The sequence below is a fragment of the Notamacropus eugenii genome, chromosome 3 (assembly GCF_028372415.1).
Source record: "Notamacropus eugenii isolate mMacEug1 chromosome 3, mMacEug1.pri_v2, whole genome shotgun sequence".
NCBI lineage: Eukaryota > Metazoa > Chordata > Mammalia > Diprotodontia > Macropodidae > Notamacropus > Notamacropus eugenii.
Window position 1 is genome coordinate 284,005,359 of NC_092874.1, and position 26,865 is coordinate 284,032,223.

Sequence of the window (26,865 nt, forward strand, 5' to 3'; positions counted from 1 at the left end):
ACCACAGCACTGATCAGTTTCTCGTTCTCTCCCACATCGTTGTTATCATATAAACTGTTTCTGCTCACTTCATTCTGCATCCGTTCCTACAAGTCTCCCCACATTTCTCTGAAATGATGCTTTCCATCACTGATTATAGTACAGTGGTATTCCACCACACGTATGACTCGTTTAGCTAGGTGTCACGGTGAATCAGAGCACCAAGACTGGGGTCAGAAAACCCTGAGTTCAAATCTAAGCTCAGATACTTACTAGCTACGTGACCCTGGACAAGTCACTTGACCCGTTTGCCTCAGTTTCCTCAACTGGAAAATGGAGATAATAGTAGCACCTACTTGCCAGGGCTATTGTGAGGATCTAATAAGATAATATTTGTAAAGCACTTCACACAGTTCCCTGTACACAGTACATAGTAAATGCTATCCAAATGGTGATTGCCATTATTATTAGCCATTCCATAATTTATAGACACCCTCTCAAATTTCCATTCTTTCTTGCCTCAAAAAGAGATCTAAATGCACTTTTACAGCCTTTGTTTTGCTTAGAGAGATAATCCACCCCCTTAATCTATCCTCTCCAATACTCCCTTTTCCCTTCTTTTCTCCTTTTCCTATTTTCCTGTTGAAATAAATGTATTTCTTTATTCAAACCTGTGAGTGTATTCTTTCCTCCTTTGCCTATTCAAATTAAAACAAGTTTCAGGTGCCAGCCACCACCATTGCCTTACTCACACTCATGTCTACGGACTCATCCTGATTACATAAAATAACATGGCCATGTTTTCTTTCCTTTTTCTCTCCTAGGATAATTCCTCTTTTCCTCTCCATTCTTCTTTTAAAATCATCAAGACACAACAGAACCACTTCCAGGTCTCCTCTCTAGACTCCCTCCTCTTACCTGATAATGACAGGGTTAAAGGGGACACACGGATTATCTCCCCATTTTAGAATATAAGTAGTTTATCCTTCTTTAGTCCCTTACTGAAATTTATTCATGTTTGTCTTTTTGTTTCTCTTAACTCTCATGTTTAAATGTCAAAATTTTGCAGCTCTGTTATCAGGAAAGCTTAGAAGCCCTATATTTCATTAGAGGTTCATTTTTCCCCACAGGATTATCTTCAGTTTTTTCCTGGGTAAGGTATTCCTGGTTATGAGCCTACAACCTCTGCCTTCTGGAATACCGTACTGCTAGCTCTGTTCCTTCACAACAGTGGCTGCTACATTGTATGTCTACATGTATGTAAATATGGTTGATTCTCATCACTCACAGCATTTACATTCTAAAAGGTCACAATGAACAACGAAGTAGCAAATCTTGAACCATTGCTCCTGTGAGCCTCTGGTCACAACATTTCCTTTATCACCTTCCCAGGCAGCCTCAGAGTATATGCATCAGAGAATGTCCCCTTTCTTTTTCTGCATGCAAGGTACAGATGATTTTAGGAACATTGAACTGATGGCCATCGTAGCCATCACTCATACGTGAATGATGCTTATCTAACACATTTGATTCTCCAGGTAAGAGTCTCTACGACAAATAAAAGATCTTAGACAATAATATACTGAAGAACAAAAGATAAAGGATTAGAGTAGACAAGGACAATTAAACATGCACAATTCAGCGTAATTCTATAGGGGAAAGAATGGACCCTTAATGAAAGAACATACTTTTAATTTTATTTTTCTCCCTCCTACCCCAATTTTCAAATTTAAAAGGGGAAAAAAAGAAAAACAAAATATTTTAAAGAAATACGTATAGACTATTTGGGAGTTTACCTGCAAAACAAACCCAGGAACTATATGAACACAATTACAAAACATTTTTCACACAAATAAAGTCAGATCTAAATAATTGGAAAAACATCTGTTGATCATGCTGAGCTAATATAATAAAAATGATAATTTTACCTAAATTAATTTACTTATTCAGTGCCATACCAATCAAACTACAAAAAAGTTATTTCATAGAGCTAGAAAAAACAACAAAATTCATCTTGAAGAACAAAAGGTAAAGAATATCAAAAGAATTAATGAAAAGAAATGCAAGGGAAGGTGGCCGAGCTGTAACCAGATCTTAAATTATAAAGCACCAATCCTCAAAACCACTTTGTACTGCTAAGAAACAGTTGTAAATCAGTGAAATAGGTTACGTATGCAAGGCCCAGTAGTCAGTGGCATAGCAACCTACTGCTTGATAAACCCCGAAGATTCCAGCTTCTGGAATAAGAACTCACTATTTGACAAAAACTGCTGGGAAAACTAGAAAACTGTATGGCAGAAACTAAGCATAGACCAACAGCTTACACAGTATACCAGAATAAAGGCAAAATGGGTACAGGATTTAACTATAAAGGCTGATACTATAAGCAAAAATGGGAAAGCAAGGAATAGTTTACCTGTCAGACTTAGGAAGAGTAAAAGAATTTATAACTAAACATGAGATACAGAAAATTATGAAATGAAAAATGGATAATTTTGATTTCATTAAATTGAAAAGTTTTTGAACAAAGTCAATGCAACCAAGATTAGGAGGAAAGCAGAAAACTGGGAAAGAATTTTTACAACTACTATCTCTGATAAAGGTCTCATTTCTAAAATATATAGAGAACTGAGTCAAATTTATAAGAAAACAAGTCATTTTCCAATTGATAAGTGGTCAAAGGATATAAACAGGCAGTTTTCAGACGAAGAAATTAAAGCTATCTGTAGTCACAAAAAATGTTCTAAATCACTAGTAATTAGAGAAATAAATACCAAAACAACTCTGAGGTACTAACTACACCACACCTATCAGACTGACTAATATAACAAAACAGGAAAACGATAAATGCTGGAGAAGATGTGGGTAAACTGGAGTACTAATGCATTGCTGGTGGAGCTATGAACTGATCCAGTCATTCTGGAGGGCAATTTGGCCCAAAGCACTATCAAACTGTTCCTACCCTTTGAACCAACAATACCACTTATAGGGCTGTATCCCAAAGAGAACATACAAACGGGAAAAGGACCCACATGTACAAAATATATAGCAGCTCTTTTTGTGGTGGCAAAGAAGTGGAAATTGAGGGAATGCCTATCAGCTGGGGAATGGCTTGAACAAGTTGTGGCATATGAATGTAAGGGAATATTATTGTACTATAAGGAATAATGAGCAGGCAGACTTCAGAAAAACCTGGAAAGACTTATATAAATGAATACTGAGTGAAGTGAACAGAACCAGGAGAACACTGTACACAGTAGCAGCCACACTGTGCGATGACTAACTTTGACAGACCTAGCTCTTCTTAGCAATGAAACTCCAAAGGACTCACAATGAAAAACGCTGTCCACACCCAGGAAAAGAACTACGGTGTCTGAATGAAGATCGAAGCATGGTATTTGCTCTCTCTCTCTCTCTCTCTCTGATTTCTTCTTTCTTTTGGTTACTCTCATTGTTCTAATTCTTCTTTACGTATTGCACACCATCTTGGGGTAAGGGGAAGGGAAATATGGGGAGAAAATTTGGAACTCAAAATCTTACAGAAGTGAATGCTGAAAACTAAAAATAAATTTTAAAAAACAATTATGTTAAGTCAAGCAAAACAAATTCCCACATTGGTCATGGGAAAAAATGTTTCCTTCTCTATCTTGAATCTGTCAGGAGAAGAGTAAATAAAAGATTTTCAAGAATTCTTGATGAAAAGATGAGAGATAAATAGAAAGTATGAAATTTGACCACAAAAAAGAAATCTAAAGAGGAAAATTTCTTGGGCAATTAGAGGGGGCTAACTGATGAAATCTTCACATTCTAATGGAGGAGAAAAACAAGGATCTCTTCAGAATTTTAACATTTCAAAGGCAGTGAGGGAATTCAGTAAGACATCAAGAAGGTCTGAGAGTACGCTGGTTCTACTCTGATGGTGTTATGAGAGGGGAATAAAAGCATGGGCAAAAGGAATAGTGTGGAAGGAGTAAGAGGACAGAACTATTTCTTAAACTTGGGGTGGCCACGTTGAATATATAAATGTGGAGAAAGCATTAAGGGGAGCAAGCATCAAATGAACCTCACTCTTTTTAGATCTAGAAAAAGGAATGTAGAAAACACATATACTTACATATAGGCTAAGAGCTTGAGAAATAAAAATATCTTAAACCCAACAAGGAAAAGAGTCAGGAATGGGGTGGGGGAGAATAGGGTTAAAAGAAGGAAGGAAACATAGGGAAGAGAATAGTCATAACCAATATGACTTCAATATCAGAAGGTGGATCCCAAACATATGACTAAAAGGAAAAGAAAGGAAAAGCAAAAAACCGAAAAATAACCGAGGGTGGGAGGAAGGGAACACAATAAATTAAGTAATGATTAAACTGTGATATGTTACATAATGAGCTATTTCTGCATTGTAAGAAATTTTTTTAAAAACATTTTCAAAAGACACTGGAAAGACTGACGAGAAATAAGCAAAATCAGAAGCTTTTATATAATAACAACATGGTAAAGAAAGACTTAAGATCTTAGAATCAGCCACACTCACAATCCACTACCTTAAAATGCTCTGTGCCCATTTGGCCTGGCACCACCATCAGGCAGCTGGTAAATTAGCATTTATTTAGTGCCTCCTACATGCCAGATACTGTGCTAAATGGTGGAGATACAAAGAAAGGCATAAGACAGTTCCTGCCCTCAGGGAGCTCACAATCTAACAGAGGAGACAACAAATGGACAAATATGTACAAGACAAGCTCTATGCAGGATAAATAGGAAATCATTAACAGAGGGAAGGCACTGAAATGAAGAGGTCCTGGGGAAGGCTTCCTGTAGAAATTAGGTTTCAGTTGGAATTTAAAGGAAGCCAAGAAGGTCATTAATCAAAGGAGGGGAAGGGGAGCGTTCCAGGAATCCAGACAGTCAGAGAATGCCTGGCGTCGAGAGATGACCAAAGTCAATGCAACAAAGAGAAAGAGGCAGGGAGTAAGATGTAAACAGAATGGAAAGGTAGGAGGGGGCTGGGCTATGAAGTGCTATGAGCTTCAAGATTTTGTACTTGATCCTTGAGGCAACAGGAAGCCATTGGAGTGACCTTCTGGTTGGACCTACCTTTAGGAGATTAAACTGGAGGTAGGCCCACCCACTAGCAGCTCATGCAATAGTGCACGTGTGAGGGGCTGAGGGCTGACACGGGCGGGGGGGGGGGGGGGGGGGGGTGAGTGGCAGTGTCAAAAGCAAACAATCACTGAGCTATGCCAAAATGATGAAAATGACAACACTATCTAAATTTGTTTATAAATTTAGTTATACCAAACAGCCAATAGATTCCATTCTACATTTAAAACAAGACAAAATTACAAGATTCATGTGAAATCATAAAAGTGAAACAACAGGGACAAAGTAGGAATGAAGGGAAAACAGCACTTCCAGAATTCAAGCTACATTCTAAAACAATGAGCATTAAAATGAAGTCATCTAGGTGGCACAGTGGATAGAGCACTGGCCTAGAGTTAGGCCTGATACACAGGAAAAATAGATGCTATACATAAATAGAAGGAACCAAGGATCCTCCCAATAAACAATTTCTGGAAGGAAAAATGCAAACTCTCAACAACCACAAGTAAGAATGCTCCAAATCACAAATAAGAGAAATGCCAGTTCAAACTGTGAGGTTTTACTTCCTATCCAGCAAAATGTCAAAGACAATAAAAGATAGAAAGAGTCAATGTTCCAGAGGTGTGGGAAGACAGAACTACACTACTTGTAAAGCTTAGTCCAACCACTCTGGAAAACAATTGGGAACTATGCTGTGAAAACTGTTCACCTATCCTACAGCCCTTCTGATTTTCCAGGAACTAGGAACACAAAGATAAAGATTGTAATCCTTGACTCTCCAGGAGCTTCCATTAAGAGAGCAGGAGAAAGAGGATGCACCAACAGTGGTAACAGGAGATAGCCTGGTGGTGCCTGGGATAGTATAGTGTCACAGAAATCAAATGGAAACAGAAAAGTCTGAGCTTCGATAGCTTAAAATCTTATTAAGACTTTTGAGACACCTTACAGAAAGAGGGATAAAGTAGCTAATAGTTAATGTACTGATATGTCTAAGAGGACAAGGACATGAGGAATATTAGGTAGATATAGCAATTAGTCGTGAGGTTTTTAGGAGACTAGCTTCTTCTGTGCCAGTAACAGGAATGAAGACAGGTTGGAAGGGCTTGAGGAAAAGGAGGAAGCACTGTACACTAGAAAAAGTAAAGGCCTAAATCAAGAAGATGTAGATTCAGACTATATGAGATACTTTTCTTATCTATAAAACAGAAAAACAATATATATACTAGCTATATTCAGGGCTACTGTGAAGAAAGTGCTTTGCAAGCTGTCACCGGAAGGATTAAAGGAGATCCTATCAGTAAAGTGCTATTTAGCACAGTGCCTAGCGCACAGTAGGTGCTAAATAAAAGCTAATTTTGATGATTATCAGCACCATGAGAGTTCTTAGTGGGAGAGTGTGCTGAAGGGGTGAAAGCAGTGAATACAGACTGCTCATTCTTGAAGCCTAATAATTACCGAAGAACAAGGAAGGGGTAGGAGGGTTCAAAAGAGGTCTGTGGTTTTTGAATTGGTTTGTTTCTTTGGTATAGCTCAGAGGAGACCTGAGAAGAAAAGAAAGGACATGAAAAAACTGATGCAAGTGAGACTCTGGTGAAGACAGGGGAGCCAAAGAGAGAGCAGAGAGGGGAGCCTGCCCAGTTGCTTCTTTTTCTTTGTTCCCCCCACATATGGTAGCCCTCTTCTCTTTTCTCACTTCTCCCTGTCTCCCTCTTGGTGATTTTATCCATCTTTAACTGTACCCTCGTGGAGGTCCATTTGATCTTTAGCCCAGGCTATTAAACACCAGAACTGTTGAACTAAATGAAAGGTAAGAAATAAAGATCATCTAATCCAATCCTCCAAAGATTAGGACACTGCAGCCCTGTGGGGTATCATGTGAAAAGTGCTAGACTGTTAGGGTAAGCAGAAATCTGTCTTTAAGTCTTGCCTTTGATGCTATGTGACCACTAAACAAATCACTTAACCTGCTTGAGGCTCACTCTCAGCATCTGTAAAATGGGCACACTTAGAATACCTATCTCATGAGGTTACTGTGAGAAAAGTAATTTAAAAACCTTAAAATATAATTATGAATGAGAGTTATTGTTACTGCCCATGGTCACAAAGTAAGGAGGAGAGTCATCACCTCTATGATCTCTTCAAATCCTAAAATATTACAAAACTATAAAGCTATACTGAGCAAAACCAATTATTAAAATCATCGAACAATCTGACCCAGACACTGTGAAGGTTCCCATAACACATTATAAAAATCTATCCATACCTCAATGTCCCACTATAGACACAGGCCACAAAAAGTCCTAGAAGCCCTGGAGAATCTCTTAGAATCTCCACTGCTAGATAAGGCATGAGCTGGAAAAAAATGACATAAGTTAATTGCTTTTTAATATTTAATCTTAATTGTGTGTAACTATTCTGTATATGTTTGTTGTTGTTGGGTGGCCCAGCAGATAAGAGCATCCAGCCTTGCAGGCAGAAAGACCTGAGTTCAAATCTGGCCTCAGACACTTACTAGCTGTGTGATCCTGGGTGAGTCACTTAACCTTATTTGCCTCAATTTTCTCATCTATAGTCAGAGCTTCGAATATTACTACCTTCTGTTCCAGTTCTTGCTGACCGTCTCCTTTCTCTAATTTCTATTAAAATTACTGTCTTCATCACAATTTACAATTTATTATACACGTCTCCATCTGTGCTCACTTTGAAGTTCACTATTCTGTCCAACAGGTTAGATAGACCTCCATTTCAGTTCTGGGGAACCGCTCCTCATGTGAAGACTCGCCCACCTAGGAATAGCCTCATAGTAGCAGAAAATGGGAACATGGGCTATTTTCAAAGCACATCTAGCTCTACCATAATGGAACGATTTTAAATACTTGTCTGCTACAGGGAATTTTAATCTAACAAAGATTGCAGCTCCTGTGCAACTGAGCAAACGGTCTCTAAGAGTCACACATCTATTACTGGACCTACCAGAGTTTATTTTCAGGTACCAGTGTTCAAGAACTCAAGTCACCTGCAAGACCTCAAAAGGAATCAAAGTCTGGGTTTAGTGGAGGGCAAGGATATGCATCACCACAGAAAAAGGACTATCATCTAACAGCTCTTAGTTGTCAAATCTAACGACCCTCTCTTTCCCCCATCTTCAGGAGCCCTGACTTGAGACTCCCTCTTCTGAGTCTTGATGATATGGCTCCTTTCTCATTTTTGCCCCTAACAAGCCAGACCACTACCCCCTTTCGGGTTCCTCTGCTGCCTTACCAGCCCTAATAGGCCTCCATGCTAATTGGGTTAGAGGCCCCAAGGCTCTCTGCATTTCCTCACTTGTTGACCTTGTAGGCTCCAAGGTTTTGTCTTCTCCATACACATTTTTCTATTTATCCCTGGCCTCTCCTCTGAGGCTCGAAGTCCCAAACTTGACATGTCTAAAGCAGAGCTCCCTTCCTCTCAAACCCACCCCCTTCTTACTTCTGCCAAAGGCACCACCATCCTTTCAGTCTGCCAGGTCTGCCATCTTGGCAGTATCCTGGACTCCTCCCTCTCCCCCATTCTACCTCTACACCTCTTTGACACTCTTCTTTGTGAGTACACAGTCACCATCTTAGTTCAGGGCCACATTGCCCCTTGCTGAGATCAGTGCATGGTCTCTTCACTGCTTTGTCCACTTCAGGCCCCTGTCTCTCCTCACACTTGTTTATCCCATATGTGGCTGCCTAAGTCATTTTCCTCAGGCAAACATCTGACCATGTGACTCCCCTACTCAATAAGCTTCAGGGGTTCTATATTACCTCTAGGTTAACTTTTGGTTAACTTTGGTTAAGTTTTAAAACCCCACCCAACCTAGCCCCAACCCATATTTCTAGCCTCACTCTCTAACACTTGCTATCCACTCAAACTCACCTTCCTCTTTCAAAGCCCACAATCTCCTGTCTCTCCCTGCCTTTTCCCTGGCTGACCCCAAGCCTGGAATGCACTGCCTTCTTACCTCTGCCTCAAAGTATCCTTCTCTCCATTAAAAATGCAATTCAAGTATCATCTTCCACGTTAAACCTTTCCTGATCCCCCATCTGATAGTCCCTCCCTCCCAAACTACTTTATATTTAACTTTTTACCTATTCTGCATGTGTTTGTTGTTGGGGCGGCTAGGCAGCCCAGCAAATAAAGAGTGTCCAGCCTTGCAGGTAGAAAGAGCTGAATTCCAATCTGACCTCAGACGCTTAACTGGTGTCTGGGTGAGTCCCTTAACCTTATTTGCCTCAATTTCCTCATCTACGAAATAAACTAGAGAAAGAAACAGCACACCATCCCAGGATCCTTGCTGAGAAAACCCCAGATGAGATCACGGAGAGTTGAACAATAACAACATATTTGCTATTTATTCATGTTATGTGTATAATAACTATATGTGTGTATATATATGTTTATATGCATATATATATTCTTGAACTCATTAAAACATAAACTCATGGGGAATATGAATTATTTCTTTGTACTTGTATCCTCCACACCTAGCACAATGCCTGGCACATAATAGGTACTTAATAAAAACTTGTTCAATGATTTGTCTTAAACTTACTTCGTATCTAAAAATTGATTTTAACTTTTTTAAGATTTCCTAGATATATTCCTTCATTGTGTCCAGAGACTAGGGACATTAGAAATGTTCACTTTTCCACTGCTTCACTGGAGTGAAATCAAGATAAAGAATGTGTGCAAGAAATAATAACAATTGAAATATATTAAACTCATGTAAATTCAAGATCATTTTCTTTTCCCCTGAACCGACATTAATGTACAGTTGAAACTGCTAATTTGGAAAATTTTTTTCCTGCTTCCTTACAACTGGTATTTCTTTCCCAATACATCATATCATCCCCTACTGGATGATTTGACAAGAAAATTATAAGTTTTAATACTAAACCTGATCTGGTGCTGAAACTTTGTGTGATGTCCAAGGATCACAGTTACGATACATTGAGTATAATCCCAATCCAGAGAGAACTGCACAGGTAAGAATTACCCAGAGTCCCAAAAGATTTAAATAAAGCGCTCTAAAGATACAAGCAAAAAGTAAAATGATTTCTACTCAAAAGAGTAAAGAAAATACATCACCTTGATAAACAAGGAATTATATTATCAACATCTATATACCTTACTTGTCAATACAATTCTCTGCTCTTTGCGATTTTTTTTGTTTTTCATTCTTCACTCAACCCATTGTACATCAACGTATCTGGTGCACATTGTTAGTCTTTTCAAAGAGCAGCTTCTAGCTTTGTTAATTACATAGCCATTTTTTCTATTAATATATTTCTCCTCTAATTTTCAAAATGTCTTTGTGTGATCTTATTGCTTTAAGAAGCTGTACTGATTATATCTAAGGTCAATAAAACTGAGTCTATATAATCAAACACTGTTAACTAGAGAATATAAACTTACATCCTTTGGTTGATGGCATCTCCATCAAATTTGGTTTTATAACAGCAGACCTCTGGTCTGGGACCCAATTAGTTCCTATATGAGACCTACCTAACGGGATTCTAGCCTAGGATATCACAACCCAAATTAAAAAATGGCCTAAGACTATGATATACAAATTAACTCAACAAAACAAAGGCTGAGTCAAGTATTCCATGGCTTCCACAAAACTAGGACATATGCTAAGACCCAGGACATCCTTCTGTCCACCCTGTATAGTCACTAACAGCTTAAGCCACTTTCCCAAGTATTTCCACATAGGTTTACATAGGGTATGTAATTTCAACCAGCAAGGATCAAGAATAAAAATTTTAAATGATTTCACACTCTCATAAACACATCTACCTTTCACTAAAATTCTCCTTCCAGAATGTCCATTTGAGGAGGGCCCCAAGGCCATCTCTTTACTTCCTCTCCTCGGACCTGGTCATCATTACCACCTCTACTTTCAGCTTCGCTTTATTTACTGTCTTCCCCCATTCAAAAGTAAGGCTTAAAGGTAAAGGCTGTCTTTTTTTTTTCCTTTTTCTAAAATTTCCAGCACTTTTCACAGTATGCCTGGTATGTAATAGGTGCTTAAAGTGATTAATGAGTAACAAAATAACATACTTGGCCAATGCTTATTTTATTAGCTAACATGCCATTAAAAGAAGAAATGTAAATGAGTGAATCAGCTACTAATTAATCAATTTTTAAAAATTTTGTCAGGGTCAACTGTCTTCCATATTGCATTAGTATCAGAAAGTAAACATAAACAGTTAGACCTCATTCAATTAATCTAGCCTTTCCAAGAAGACATCAGAAATTTTCAAAGAAAACACCTGAAACAAAATAATTTATGTCCAGGATTCCTGGAAAAATGAGGAAGAGTTGTACGCACAATACCCATTGTTTTCAACAGCACCATTATTATTAGTCAAATAAGTTACTGAGCTCTTATAGCAAATTCCTTTCCACTAGCTCCTATGAACACATATAACACAATCTGGTTTTGTGTTTTCTGTCCACTGAGTTTACTCGTAAAAAAAATGAAACAATTTCTTTAGTCTATTTTTTCTTAAACAGATATGCTCTGGACCAATTTCCCATGTAACTAAATCTATGGTGTTAGTCCTAAATAAAATTATTTTAAAAGAAAATTTGCCTTCCCTGCTAGTTCCTTTTGATGCCCCTTCTCCTTTGCCTGCCTGCCCCACAGGCAGAATGGCATAATGGCATATGAAAAATGAAATCAGAAGTTGCTGGTTTCTGATTCTGGAAGCTTCATAATCTATGACCCATGTGATGGGGACAAGTTTCTAGATCTAATTTGGTAACCTAAAGGAGCTAGTTGAGATCATCTGTAAAATCTCTCTCAGCTCTTAATCCTATGATCCCACTATCAAACTCCCTCCTAAGTATGCTCACGGGATCAGCTGCATGCTCTGAAAACTTCACACATCCATCACACTCTGGGATATGTCTTTTATTCCATTCTCTGAGTCCTGCTCTGCTACATGCTAAGTTAATAAACTCATATGTTAAGGATACAATGTTAGTGTCAGCTCCCCAGGTAAAGGTATTAATATCTTAACAGGTATTACTTAGCAGCTATAAGAATTTAAGCAAGTCAAGCTGCTTTACATAGGGTAGGCAAACCAGCCATGCTTATACAACAAGAGATCCTGCTAAAAAAAGCAGTTTTTATCAAATGAATTTTTGTCCTAAAAGCCTGGGTCTTTGGGTTATTCAAACAACAGATTGTTACAGTCATTTAGTACTGTGTCTTTCTGTACCTAATCTGTTCCACTGATCCACCTCTGTTTCTTAGCCAGTGCCAAATAGTTTTGATAATTGCTGCTTTATAATATAGTTTTAGATCTGGTACAGGTAGGCATACTTCCTTTGCTTTTATTTTCATTAATTCCCTTCATATTCTTGACCTTTTGTTCTTCCATATGAATTTTGTTTTTTTTTTCTAGCTCTTTGATTTTGGGTAGTTTGGTATGGCACCGGTTAAGTAAATTAATTTAGGTAGCATTGTCATTTTTATTATATTGGTTGAGCCTATTCATAAGCAATTAATATTTTTCCAGTTGTTTAGGTCTGACTTTCTTTGTGCAAGAAGTCTTTCATAATTGTGTTTGGAGTTCCTGGGTTTGTCTTGGCAATAGACTCCCAAGTATTTTATATTGTCTACAGTTAATTTAAAAGGAATCTCTCTTGCTATTGAACCTTGCAGGTAATATATAAAAATACTGATGATTTATGTAGATTTATTTTACACCCTGAAACTTTGCTAAAGTTGTTTATTATTTCAACTAAGTTTTTTAGTGGATTCTCTAAGAATACCATCATATCATCTGCAAAGAGTGATAGTTTTGTCTCCTCTTTGCCTATTCTAATTCCTTCGATTTCTTTTTCTTCTCTTCTAGGACAATACTGAGTAAGAAAGATGACAATAGGTATCCTGGCCTCACTTCTGATATTATTACAAAGGCTTCTAGCTTAATCTCATTACATACTGTTTTTGCTGATGTTTTTAGACAGACATTTCTTATTTTAAGGAAAGCTCCATTTATTCCTATTCTCACTAATGCTTTTAATAAAAATAAGTACTATATTTTGTCAAAGGCTTTATCTTCATCTATTGAAATAATCATATGATTTCTTGGTTTTGTTATTGATCGGGTCAATTATGCTGATACTTTTTTCTAATACTGAACCAGCCCTGCATTCCTGGTATAAATCCCACCTGGTTATAATGTATGTTCATTGTCATATGTTACTGAAATCTCCTTACTGATATTTTATTTAAATTTTTGCATCAATATTCATTAGGGAAATTGGTCTGTAGTTTTCTCCTGGTATGTGTCACAAAAGAAAATTAGCAGAACTCCTTCTTTGCCGGTTTTTCCAAGTAGTGTATATGTATTGGGATTAATTTTCCTCTAAATGTTTAATAGAATGCACTTGTGAATCCATCTGGCCCTGGGGATTTTTTCTTAGGGAGTTCACTGATGGCTTGTTCAATTTTTTTTTCTAAAATGGGGTTTAGTATTCCATTTCTTCTTGTGTTCATCTGGGCAATTTATATTTTTACTTATATCTATCCATTTTGCTTAGATTGTCAGATTTTTGGTATGTAGTTAGGTAAAATAGCTCCTGATAATGGTTTTAATTTCCTCTTCACTGGTGGTGAATTCAGTTCTTTCATTTTTCATATTGGTAATTCGGTTTTCTTTTTTTTTTAAATCAAATTAACCAATGATTTAGCTATTTTTTTTAATAAAACCAGGTTTTCATTTTATTAGTTTAATGGGTTTCTCAGTTTCAATTTTATTAATCTCTCCTTTGATTTTTGGGATTTCCAATTTAGTGTTTCATTAGCAACTTCTAATTTATTTCTAGGGTGGTTTTTTTAGTTGCATGCCCAATTCATTGATGTGCTATTTCTCTATTTTACTCATGTAAGCATTTAGAGATGTAAATTTTCTCCTAAGTACTGCTCTGGTTGCATCCCACAAATTTTGGTATGCTGCCTCAGTACTGTCATTCTCCTTAATGAAACTGTTTCTATGATTTATTCTTTGATCCACTCTTAAGGATTAGATTTTGTTTCAAATTATACTTAAACTATCTTTCCACTACCCTTCATTAAATGTAATTGTATTGCATTATGAGTTAAAAAGAATGCATTTAATACTTCTGCTTTTCTACATTTGGTTGTGAGGTGCTTTCCTTTCTATTTTTAATGGATTCTCTAAATATACCTTTCCTTTCTATTCCCATTTAATTTTCTCCAGAGGTCTATCATACCCAACTTTTCTAAAATTCTCTTCACCTCCTTAACTTCTTTCTGCGTTATTTTGTGGTTAGCTTTATCTAGAACTAAGACGGGAAAGTTGAAGACCCCCACTAGTGGAGTTTTACTGTCTTATTTCCTCCTTTAACTCATTAACTTCACCTTTAAAAATTTAGATGCTATACCATTAGCATGTATATATTTTGTGTTGATGTTATGTCAATGTCTATGGTACCTTTTAGTACGATGGAATTTCCTTCCTCATCTTTAACTAAATCTATTTCTGCTTTTACTTCATCTGAAATCACCATTGCTAACCCTGTTGTTGTTTTTTTTACTTCAGTTGAAGCATAATAGATTCTGCTCCAGCCCCTTACCTTTACAAGAACATGGAAGTAAGTGAATCCTTAAAGGCCATGCTAGTGGAACAAAAGGTATACAAGACATTACAAAACTAGAAAGGTTCTGAGTCTATTTCTTTGCTTCTGATCTCTTCCATTAGATTTTAAGCTCCTTAAGAGCAGGGACTATCCTTAGCCTCTTTTCTAGGTATTTGATAAATGCTTAATAAAAGGTCCAGTAATTGTGGCATGCATTTGTGATGAGAAAGTGGCAGAGAATGGCATAGTGATGACATAATGCCTCTTGAAAGAGAGACAGAGAGAAAAGAAATAATTCCTTGAAATATTTTTGAGGTAATAATCCCTGATATTCTTCATTCATTACTTCCATTCCTGCACTTTACAGTCCATCTCCCACCGCCAGGCCTCTGCGTTGGTTGTCCCCCATGTACCTAGAATGCCCTCCCTCATATATTCCTCACAGAACCCTTCACTGCCTTCAGGACTCCAGTTAATGACCACATTACACACAAAGCTTTTCCTACTCTCTCCAACTACTCATGCCCTCCTCTCTCCCTTCCTACACTGCAGTTAGCTAAATTATAGTTATTGCGTATATTCTTATTGATGAGTGCACTGTGTGTCCAGCCCAGCAGATCTAAATTCCTTGAGAGCAAGGACTTTTTTGTCTATCTCCCAATGCCTAAGACAGTAAAAGGTTTACTTAATAAATGTTTAATTGATTGTCTTTATGTTCCACTGATCTTTACAACATTAGGAAATGGGTACACTGCAGACAACGTTATCCCTAGTGACCTAACGATCATTTTACAAATGAGAAAACAGACAAAAGAAGTTATATAACTTGTCTCCATATCTTGACTACATGTTTTTTTTCAAACAGAACAACAAAAGCTTCAACAAATTCTCTATGTTAACAGTCTGGTGGGTAGGAGAAACTGGAAAACTTAACTGGAAACAGAAAGTTTATCACATATTGCTTGAAGGCAGAAAGAATGAAAGAGGCAAAATATCACAACAGAAAACCAATGAAGCTTCCTAACCCCATTACTGATCAAGGATGCCTTGCAAATTCAGTCTAATTTTGTCATCACCACCAATAAATACAAAAAGGCTGAACTGCAACATACAAAAGACTAACTGTTTCCATTATTGGCCCAGAAATATCATTATTACTATGAAATTCTGCTACAACTAATCCTACAGTGTTAGATCTGTCACCTGATAAAACTCAGCATAAAAACGTATCATTAAATTGATGTTGTATCCACAAAGAGCATGGTATAGTTAAAAACATAAATGCAAAGACTGCCTGTCTTCAAAAAGGCTAGGGATCACTTACTGAAGGACAGCCCTTACAGATATAGATACATAGAGAGAGAGAGGGAGATACAGAGACAGACAGACAGACAGACAGACAGACAGACAGACAGACAGACAGATAGATAGATAGATAGATAGATAGATAGATAGATAGACAGACAGACAGACAGACAGACAGATAGATAGATAGATAGATAGAGAGAGAGAGAGAGATAGATAGATATAGATATATATGAAATGACTATCAAATATTGGTCTTCAGCCATATAGAGACAGCAATGAATATTATCAAAAAAAAAAGGTGACAGGAATAAAAAATGGAAACAGTGTGAAAAAATAAATGTGAAAGAAACAGAATTTTCATACAACTCTAACAGAAATTCTAAGCTCACTTATGAATCCAATCATCTTATAGGAATGATATTTGGTGGTGATTTAAAATATATTGAAATAAATGAAGTAAAGGTATTATAACCACAAATTTGTTTAGCTTAATTACTTTTTTTGAAATGGGTTAACATTTTCCTTAAGACCAACAATTTAAATACTGACAAACATATGGCATGGGGACTTACAGTTTTGCCTGGCACCTGGTTTTACAGGCTAGGTATCTCTGCACTTGGGACTGGTTGACACCATAGATGCTGGTCCATGTGAAGGTCCCACCTATAGTAATTGTCCAGAAAGTGTGTCTCTGCAAAGGGCTAGGATTAAAACTACATAAAAACAAATCAAGAAAACTGGAATTTCAAAGAGGTACAGAAACAAAACATAACTGCAGACTATTTTGAATTGAGTTCAGAAAAGTTATGTGTATATGCATATATATGTGTGTGTATACATATATATGTGTCAGTGTGTATATATACATATGTGTGTGTATTCCTTTTTGGAGTTTTGAATTATCTAGATAAAAATATACGAACTACTAAGAGGCTTAAATGTGACTGAGATTTAGTATCTATATAAATCTATATAATGAAATTCCTAATAGAAGCCAAAAAATTCCATCTGCTCAACTAAAAGCTGTCACCAACTTCTTGCTATGGCAACATACTTTTCTATGTTAATGTAAACTAAACAGAGACCTTGTATGCAGTCAGAGAATAATCTACAAAAATATGGCTTTTCTTCAGATTCTATGTCGAATTCCCATAATCATGGCACAATGAAGGGTACTGCCAAAGTCACGGAGAAGTATTTATGCACTGTGAGGCACTATGCCTTCTTTGAGAAGAGTGGTCAAGTACAAGAATTGGAAGTCTTGGGTGAAAATTCCGGCTCTGCTCCTTACTACTGGTAAAAAGTCTCCCTGGAGGGTTCAGTTTCTTGACTATAAAATGAGGATGTTACACAAGATAGTATCTGAGGTTCTATCCAGACTTAAACCAAATGACTACAAAATCACAGCAATGGATGGCTTATTACAGAAAATAAAATCCAAGAATTAAGATCTCCACTCTGTTGGCCTTTCTTTTCCCAATCCTTCCATCTTGTAGCTCTCACTGAGACCTGACTCTATCCTGACTGACACGGCTTCCTATTCCATTTCTTCCAGAATGATCTGAATTTTCACTAATATTCTCTGATGTTATCTAGGCATGGTGGGGGAAGTGTAATATTTCCTCTATGTTGCCACTTCCAGACTATCAATTCTACTATCAGCACTCAGGAACTTCTCTCCTTTGAGGCTCATTCAATCTAGTCATGACCCAATCAAGATTCTGGTGGCTGTTATTTACCAAAAACAGGGACAATATTTCTTCCTCAAAGAATATAAGGCCTGGCTCACAGTCTCTCTCTCCTCACCAACGCCTCCCCCGCTTACACTAGGGGGACTTCAACATATGCTTCACATAGCTTAACTTCTTTAATTTATATCTCCATCTCATTTAAAGTTCCTTAAAAAGAAAAGATGGTCCTATCCTCAATCTTACAATCAACCACAAATGCATAATTTCCATGTTCATGAATTTTGGAATTCCCTAACCTGATCATAATTTGTTATCATTCCACCTAGCTCTTCATCCTCACTGCAACTTCCATCATTTGAGGCACCTCTCACTTCTTTCTAAGGCCATTACCCCAGCATGACCTATACTTCCCTTCCCCATCCTGATCCCTTGGTGAACTAATTCAACTCTACCCTGTCCTCTTCTCCCCAGTTGTTTGTCCTGTGTCTTCTCACCAGTCTTGCCCTCCCAAACCTCAGCCCTGGATTATTCTCCTTTGTTCTTTTTATCCCACTTTTATCCACATTATTTCTTAAAGTAGCTGGAGAAAAACATGAAAGCATGCTGACTGGGTACACAGCAAATTTATATATCTCAATTGGGCCTTCAACACAATAACGTGATCCCTTTATACCTCCCATAATTCATTTACCTTCCTACTCACCAGTATCTTTTTCAAACTTTTTCACCCCTTCTCAAACCTCCCCTTTCCCTACCTTTTCAGATGAAAAACCTGACACATTTCACTAAAAAAAAAAAATTAATAACATTCACAGGGAGTTCTCTCTTCTCCCCTATTACTCAGTTGCCTTCTCCTTCTATTTCATCCTTCATCCCATCTCACTCCCAAAGAGGGAGGTCCCTACTCCTTACCATAGTAAACTACCTGCCACAAGCAATGGGCTTTCATCCCTTCTGTCTCATCAACCTTCACTGTCTACAAACATGATCATGTATCTGCCATCCTCAAAAAACCCTCACTTGATTAATCCCATCATCCCCTCATACCTATCAACTCTGTCACAGCTAACCTCATTGAGAAGGCCATCTACAAGAGATACCTCCACCATTCTTCTGCTCTCACTGTCTTTTTAAATCTCTACAGCCTTGTGTCTAACCTCCTCATTCAACTAAAGCTGCTCTCTCCAAAACTGCCCATGGCCTTTCATTTCCCAATCTAATAGCCTTTTCTCAGTCCTCATCCTTTTTGACCTCTCTATATCCTCTAACACCTCTATATATATAACACCTCTATACCCTCTTCTCCTTGATACCTTTGTGACACTGTTTTCTCCTAGCCCTTCTCCTATCCAATTGCTCCTTCTCAGTCTCCTTTGCTGAATTTTATCCAAGTCACACCTACTAACCATTATGTATCACCTGGGGTTCTGTCCCTGGTTCTCTTCTTTTCTCCCCTCCATACTATCTGATGATATGACCAATCCCTATGGATTCAGTTATGATCTCTATGCAAAGGAGTCTCAAATCTCCTCTGATGATCTCCAGGTTTGCCTCTGCCTGTTGAACATCTCAAAAAGGACATCCTATATAGATCTTAAATTTAGCATGCCAAAAACTGAACCCATTTCCTGTCCCCCCCAAATGCTCCCTTTCTTCTTAACTTCCCCATTACTGTTTAGAGCACCACCATCTTCCCAGCCACCAAAGCTCACAACTTAGGTATCATTCTCTACTCCTCAATTTTTCTCACCCACTAGTCTCAATCATTTGCAGAGTTTTGTCACTTCTCTACGTATCTTTCATATGTGCCCCTTTCTCTTCCCTGACACTGCCCCTGTCACAGCAGAGGCCCTCATTACCTCATGCCTAAACTACTAACTAGGTCTCCCTGCCTATCATAAGTCCCTCTCTGCTTCTGTCCATCCTCCATTCAGTTATGAAAACTATGTGTCCATGTCTTGTCTCCCATTAGATCAAGGATTCCTAACCCTTTTGTCATGGAGAAAGAAAGTAGCTAGGTGAGGCAGTAGATAGAGATCTAGGCTTGCAGTCAGGAAAGCCTGAGTTCAAATCAGTCCTCAGACACTTGCTAGCAGTGTAACCCTGAGCAAGTCTGCTTGTCTCAGTTTCCTCAACTGTAAAATGAGAATAAAAATGCCATCTACTTTCCAGGGTTGTTGCGAGGATCAAATGAGATAATATTTGTAAAGTGCTCAACATAGTGCCTAGGTATATAGCTAGCACTTAATCAATGTTTGTTTCCTTCCCTTCCCCGCCTTTCCTCATCACAGATATCCTTTAGTGGTCTGGTGAAGCCTATGGACTCCTCAGAATAATGTTTTTAAGTGAATAAAATAAAGTGAAATGATAAATTTAAATTAGAGGTCAGTGAAAATAAAGATGCAATTTTTTCTGATTCAAATTCACAGGCCTCTCCAGAAATCTATTCACTAACCCCTGGAAGTCTATGGACTCTAGGTTAAGAACACTTGCATTAAATTATAAGCTTCTTCACAGCCAGTGTTCATAAATGCATAGGAAGGCTTCTTAAACACATTAGGATTTTATAAAATGTTTATCAAATTCAACATTAGGCATAAATCTTGCAATCTTAACACTAAAAGTGATTTGTTGGTACTGGTACCTCAAAAGTACTAGTCTTTCAGTCAGACACCTGGCCTTCAGATCTTGCCTTTGCTAATTTACTAGCCAGACCACTACAGGGTCATCACTTCCCCTCAGTCTCCTTGTCTTTAAAATGTAGATCATTTGGCCTTACACTATTTACTTATCTGAACCTTAAAGCACTATATCAATATTAGCTATTATTACTCCAACACTTAACATTTTAAAATATTTCTTTACATCTAATATAAAACCTTTTAATTAAAAGAAATTAAACTGAAATCCAAAGAAAAAATTAACTTACTCCCAAAATTGTAATCTTCCTCCTTCTTTTGCATGTCTTATTATAGTTTTAAATCCGCCTTGAAGATTTGAAGTCTGTATGATAATTGAAGAAAATCCTGCCACCATAATGAAAATTTGAATAACATCTGTCCATACAACAGCTTTGAGACTTCCCTAGAAAGAAAAAAAGCATGTGAAATATTAAAAAGTTCATTTTCATTTGTACATTTATTTTGTACCTGGCAAAAGTCAGATGCTGACCAGACTTTTGAAGAAACTGATTTCAACAAAACAACTTCTACAAGTTACCCAAATACACTTTAAGCTTGATTTGTGGTTCATCTTGCCACTTTGAAGCAAGTGATAATCAAGAAACATTTCCACATGAGGATCACTAAGCTTCAGTAAATTTCAGTAAAGTCTGGCATGTGGGTAAAAGTTATAGAGATTTTGTATCAAAAAAAGTTTACATAACTAATAATTCTGTTCAACATCGTTTAAATGAAATGTATCACTGTTAATTGTCACAAAACGTGTTACATTACCTTGCATGTTACAACTAAAATATTCATGACTGAAATATGTTATTAGAAATTATGTTACAATTTGGAACTATGCCCAAAAGGATATAAAATTATGCATACCCTCTAACCCAGCAATTCCACCCCTAGGTCTGTATCCAAAAGAGACTGAAGAAAAAGGAAAAGAATCTATTTGTACAAAAATATTTGTAGCAGCACTTTTTGTGGTGGCAAAAAATTGGAAACTGAGAAGAAGCCCATTAACTGGGGAATGGCTAAACAAGTTGTGGTATATGTTTGTGATGGAATATTATTATGTTTTAAGAAATGGTGAGCAGATTGGTTTCAGAAAAACCTGGGAAAACCTGTATGAATTGATGTAGAGTGAAGGGAGCACAGCCAGAAGAACCTTGTACATAGTAATAGCAATGTTATACTGATGATCAACTGTGAAGGAGTTAAGCTACTTTGATCAATGTGATCCAAGACAATTCCAAAGGACTCATGATAAAAAAAAAAATGCTATCTATCTCCACAGAGAACTGATGAACTTTGAGTGCAAATTATAATTTTTTTCGCTCTCTTATTTTTCTTGCTTTAATGGGGGGGGGGGAATGTGGTTAATATGGAAACATGCTTTGCATAACTTCACTATTTATACTGCTTGTCTTCTCAAGGATGGGGAAGGAGCTGGGAAAGAGAATATGGAATTCAGAATTTTTTTAAAAGAATGATTAAAAATAATTAGGAAAAAAGAAATTGTTACAGTTTGTTAAATTTGTTTAAAACAGAGCAAGAAGATATAATTTTGTATTGCTGTGGCCTCTTCTGGACTAAAAAAATACAGCTTATATGCTTCTAGTGATGAGTTTACCTTTAACATTCAGTCAGTAGACACAATTAGTTCAAAGCAAAGGCATTTACTAAGACAGCATAGTAAAAACAATAGCTAAAAATAATTGTTCCACAAATACAAAAGTGTCTGTGGGAAGAGAATACACTAGTTGTAAAGCACAGAAATCAGGAACACATGTGGCCAACACAAGTGACACCTCTGTTACTGAACAAACTGATATCCTTTTCCTTTTCGTGAAGGCACAAGCATCTCTCCTGGCCAAGTCTCTCAGTGCTTCCTGGAATGGTGGGTGAAACTTTTTAAAAACCACCAGGGGCATAATTAATCTTCAGTTAGCCAATGCCAAGCTCCTTTTCTAATTTTACCTGCAAGAACTGCACACTATGTAAAGGAAGGAGGCCGTCTTTGCACATAATTAAGCTAATAATACCTCATTACTTCTATCATTGGACTAGTTTCTGTGATTAGATCATCTGAGCTGGAGGAGCAGGAGGAGAAATCCACATCCTCTTACCCCACTAGATACTGATTGTAATTCAGCAAAGGAACTAAAAAAGGATAAATTCATTATAAAATGGCATGAAATAATTTAAAATGGCACTTAACACAGGTTATTCTCACTCCTAAAGTCATACAACCCCTGGAGACAGCACAGTGCAAAGGCTGCCTGAAACCCAACCATAGTGCTTGTCCCTTTCCAAAACCTCAGCCCATATAAGCACCATGCTCTCAAATAAGCTTTCTCTTGACAATGTCTTGGTGATGACAAGTACCAAAAAGAAGATGCTCCCAACTGAAAGTTCTAAACTACAGGATCAGAAAACATACATTTGAAAAGTGGGCTAGGGGCAAGGCAAGTTCTACAGTGGATTCAAATTTCACCATCTGCTTCATTTTCTTTCCCAAATTCTCAACTTCAGACATCTATCAGAGAAAAATCCTGAAGCATATGCTAAAGCCATAGTATGAAGAAGATGACCAAGTACAGCCCTAATCCATAGATTAGTCCTTGAGGCATCTTTTATGCCATCCCTACGTGCCAGGGAAAGCTGAGATTCACCTTAACATCCTCAACTATAAAATAGGAATAAAATAAGAAAAATTCACAGGGTGGTTGTAAGGATCAAATTAGATACTATCTGTAAATCACTTAGTGCAGTGCCTGGCACGAAGTAGGCACTTTAAAAATGTTTATTCGATACCTTTCCTTCCTATCTTAAACATATACTTAGAGAGATGACTGGACTCAAGATACAGAATGAGATTTACATTTAGAAACACACAGCCAATGTGAGAACTTGTTTAACTACCCATATTTGTTACAAGGTTTTCCTTTTCTTTTTTTTTTTCTGGTGATGAGTAAGGGACAGGAGAGAAAATAAATACTTAACCAAAAAAATAAAATAAATTTTAATTTTAAAAAATGCATTCTCGCAATGTTATTCAAATCTCAAATAGAATGATACAAACATGACAGTGGGAGGCAAACGTTTAGAAGAAATGTTCATCTCAAGACTCAGGAGAATTCCAGTTTCTCCCTAAATATAGGTTTGGCTTAAATATCCCCATAAAGGTTTCCCAATCTTTTCAGCTGGTGGTGAATTCCCACTCATATGAACTTTTCATAACACCTCATTCATAGAAATCTAAAGAGACGCTGGACCTGTGACTTCATTAATCTAGATAAACTCCTAGATGAGAAGACCTAATCTGCCAATACGAGGTCTACGCCTTCTCTCTAACTCATAATCTGAAGCAAGATGCACCAAACACTGGGCCCCTCTTTAGAATTTTGGCAAAGCCTATGGACCCCTTCTCAGACTGCTTTTAAATCCATAAAATAAAACATACATAATTAAAAAGGAAACTAAATATTCTGATATGCCAAAATATTTTTGAAAATATTTTTCAAAGATTTTAGGTTAAGAATATCTGCCTAAATATATTAAATGTTTCAACTATTGTAAAGTAAATTGCAGGCTGAATTTCACCTTACCCATCCATCTTTCAGTGTTTAAATCATAAAAAGTACTGAATGAATAAATGAATGAACCATTAATTTCTTATTTAAAAATACTGAAAATATTGTAAATGTATTTTGGACAACCATTTGAAGGATGACACTTGCCATTTCCTTTCAAAGGATAAGCTGTACACTGCTGTACAGCCCTGGGCAAGTCATTTAACCTCCATGGACCTCAGTTTCCTCACCTGTAAAATGACAGGGATGGACCCAATGTCCTCTAATGGTTCTTCCGTCCCTAAATCTACATGCCTGTGATCCCATATTCTTTATTTCTGCTCTTATTCTCATGCCCTTTCCTCTTCTTCAGCAGAATGCACCAGTCATTTCCTCTAAATGTCAAATTTCTTCTGATCTGCTGGACCCCTTCTTTTCTGCCTGTTACCATAGCTCAGGTCTCTATCCTTAAAAAAAGAAATTCAAAAACCACGCACCTTGCTGGTTCCACAAACTTTTGTCTTTTTGTGTCTTTTATTACTAAACCCCTACAATCTGCTGCCTCTGTTTCATAAACATTCATAAACTCCTTTTACTGTGGCTGCTGACCAGTCTACTCTGTTACTCCTACCTTCTTTGTGATCATAAATCTGACCTTATTTTCTCAGTCTTCAGCCTCCTTGACTTTTGTTTTGCTTCTGACACATCTGACCACGTTTTCATGGACACTTTTCCTTGCCTAAGCTTCCAGGACTGTTCTGCCTAACTGCATGGCCACACCTTCAGTTTCCTGGTCACATAATTTATGTCCCATACCTTAAGCATAGATTAAGCTCTGTCCTGAGTGTTATTCTGTAATCTCTCCCTGGGTGATATCTGTCTAGTCCCAGGAGGTCAACTACAATCTCTACACAATTATTTTATTAGTTTAATTCTCTCTTAAACTCCATTAGAACATCATCAACTGTTTGCTAGACAGCTCAACCTGGAAATCCTACAAACACCTCAAACTTAGTGAAATGGAATTCATCACTCTCCCAGAAGAACTATTCATCCTCTAAACATCTATTTCTGTTAAATATGCAGGATGCAGCAGCATTCTCTAATTTACCTAAGTTTATAACCTGACAATAATTCTAAAGTCTTCCCTCTCCCTCCCACATCCAATTAGTTGTCAAATCCTAGGATTCTACTTCCACAGAATCCATTTCTTTTTTTTTTCCATAAATGCTACCATCCTAATTTGACCATTGCCTTTTATCACTGGAAAAGACTCTTAGCCATTCCCTCTGGTTTGAGTGTCTCCCTTGTGACAATCTATCATTTACACAGCCACCAAAATAAAATTCTGAATATTTAAGTCTGACCTTGTCACTATTCTACTACTCAGAAACCTTCAGTGGTTTCTGCTATCCTCTTGGATAACATCAACTCCTCAGCCTGCAGATAAAGCCTCTGCAATTCAGTTCTAACCTACCTTACCAGACATTTTTTATCACTCCAACTAGTCTTAACTCACAATATATCCATATAGTCAAATGGAACTAGAATCTGTTTCTCAAATTTCACCTTCCAATTCCTACTCAAGCATTTGCAAAAGCCAATCCCTACACCTAGAATGTACTCCTTTCTTTTATTCTGCTTCTCAAGTTCTATCTTCAACATAGCCCATATGCCACTTATCCATGAAGCTTCCTCTGATTCTCCAGTAGTCTGTCCTCAAATTAAACTGTGTTTTCATGTGTGTGAGAGAGAGACAGAGACAGAGAGAAACAGAGAGAGAGAGAGAGAAACAGAGAGAGAGAGAGAGAGATTCCCTTAGTAAGTTCTTTGATGCCAAGCCTTTCATTTGCCTAAATATCCCTAGCACCTAAAATAGTAACGTGTACATGTAGGCATTTAACAGACGTTTCTTGAATTGTACTGAATCTGATTAGCTCCTCCACTCTCCAAACCAAACCAGTCATTTCAGTACCAAATCCAGGGACAATGCTAAGGTGACAGATGTTTCTGTAGGTTACTACATCTGTCTGTTAGAAAAGAAGCTACTGTCCTCCCTCTGTGTAAACATCTCACATATGGGAATTATGGGTCAGTGAACAGAGCACCAAATTTCAAGTTGGAGGACCTGGGCTGGGATTTCAGCTCTGCTACACAATACCCTTTATGACTGAGCAAGTCACTTGACATGATCTATAAAATTAGGGCATTGGACTACAGTCTCTTCAGTTCTAAATTCTTGCCCTTACAATCCAGTAAGTGTTCCTCCATGCCTATGCTGTTGCCTTCATCAATCAAACCAACAATTATTTATTAAATGACTATCATACTTCTTAATGGAGGAGGCTGGAGTTAGGAGCAGCCTAAAGCAGGCTTTAGGAGGCTTTTAAAATAATTTAGGCAAAAGGTGATGAAGGCCTGAACTAAGAAGAAAACAGCTTTGTGGTTAGAGAGAAGGTGCTAGATGTGAGACATGCTGTGAATTCAGAAAGGGTAAGACTTGGTAATTTATCAGTTATGAGAGAAGAAAGAAAGTGAGGAGTGCAGGTTAATGCCAAGACTACAAACCTGAGACATTGAAACTATGTTGGTGCCTTCAAAAGATCTAAAGTACTGAGGAGAAGAGGGCTTAGGGAGAAAGACAAAAAGCTCAGTTTAGATATGTTAAACTTCCAGATGTCTCTGGAATATGCAGTTTGAAATATCCAATAAGCAACTGGTAATGTAGGGCTGAAGTGTGGGAGAAAGAGTCGGGCTGGATACACAGATCTGCAAATATCATCTACCTAGAGATGATAATTAAAACCACGTGAGTTGGTGAGGTTACAAAGATAGAGAAACCATACAAAGAAAGCAGAAGGCCCTAGAATAGGGTGTTAGAATAGAACTTATTTT

At 37.4% G+C, this 26,865-nt stretch overlaps 1 protein-coding gene across 3 annotated transcripts in view; it reads right to left on the minus strand.

The window, feature by feature from the left end:
* The window catches only part of LOC140534553 (sodium-coupled monocarboxylate transporter 1-like), an 87,272-nt gene that overhangs the window by 35,108 nt on the left and 25,299 nt on the right, over positions 1–26,865 (minus strand). The window contains exons 5-8 of one of the 3 annotated variants that reach the window (XM_072655700.1): positions 20,653–20,807; positions 16,605–16,745; positions 10,004–10,133; positions 7,346–7,434 (exon numbers count right to left, since the gene is read on the minus strand). In XM_072655700.1, coding sequence (XP_072511801.1) covers positions 7,346–7,434; positions 10,004–10,133; positions 16,605–16,745; positions 20,653–20,807 — 515 coding nt within the window. The remainder of the gene's footprint in view (positions 1–7,345; positions 7,435–10,003; positions 10,134–16,604; positions 16,746–20,652; positions 20,808–26,865) is intronic. The other 2 variants (XM_072655701.1, XM_072655703.1) reach the window with 2 other exon arrangements.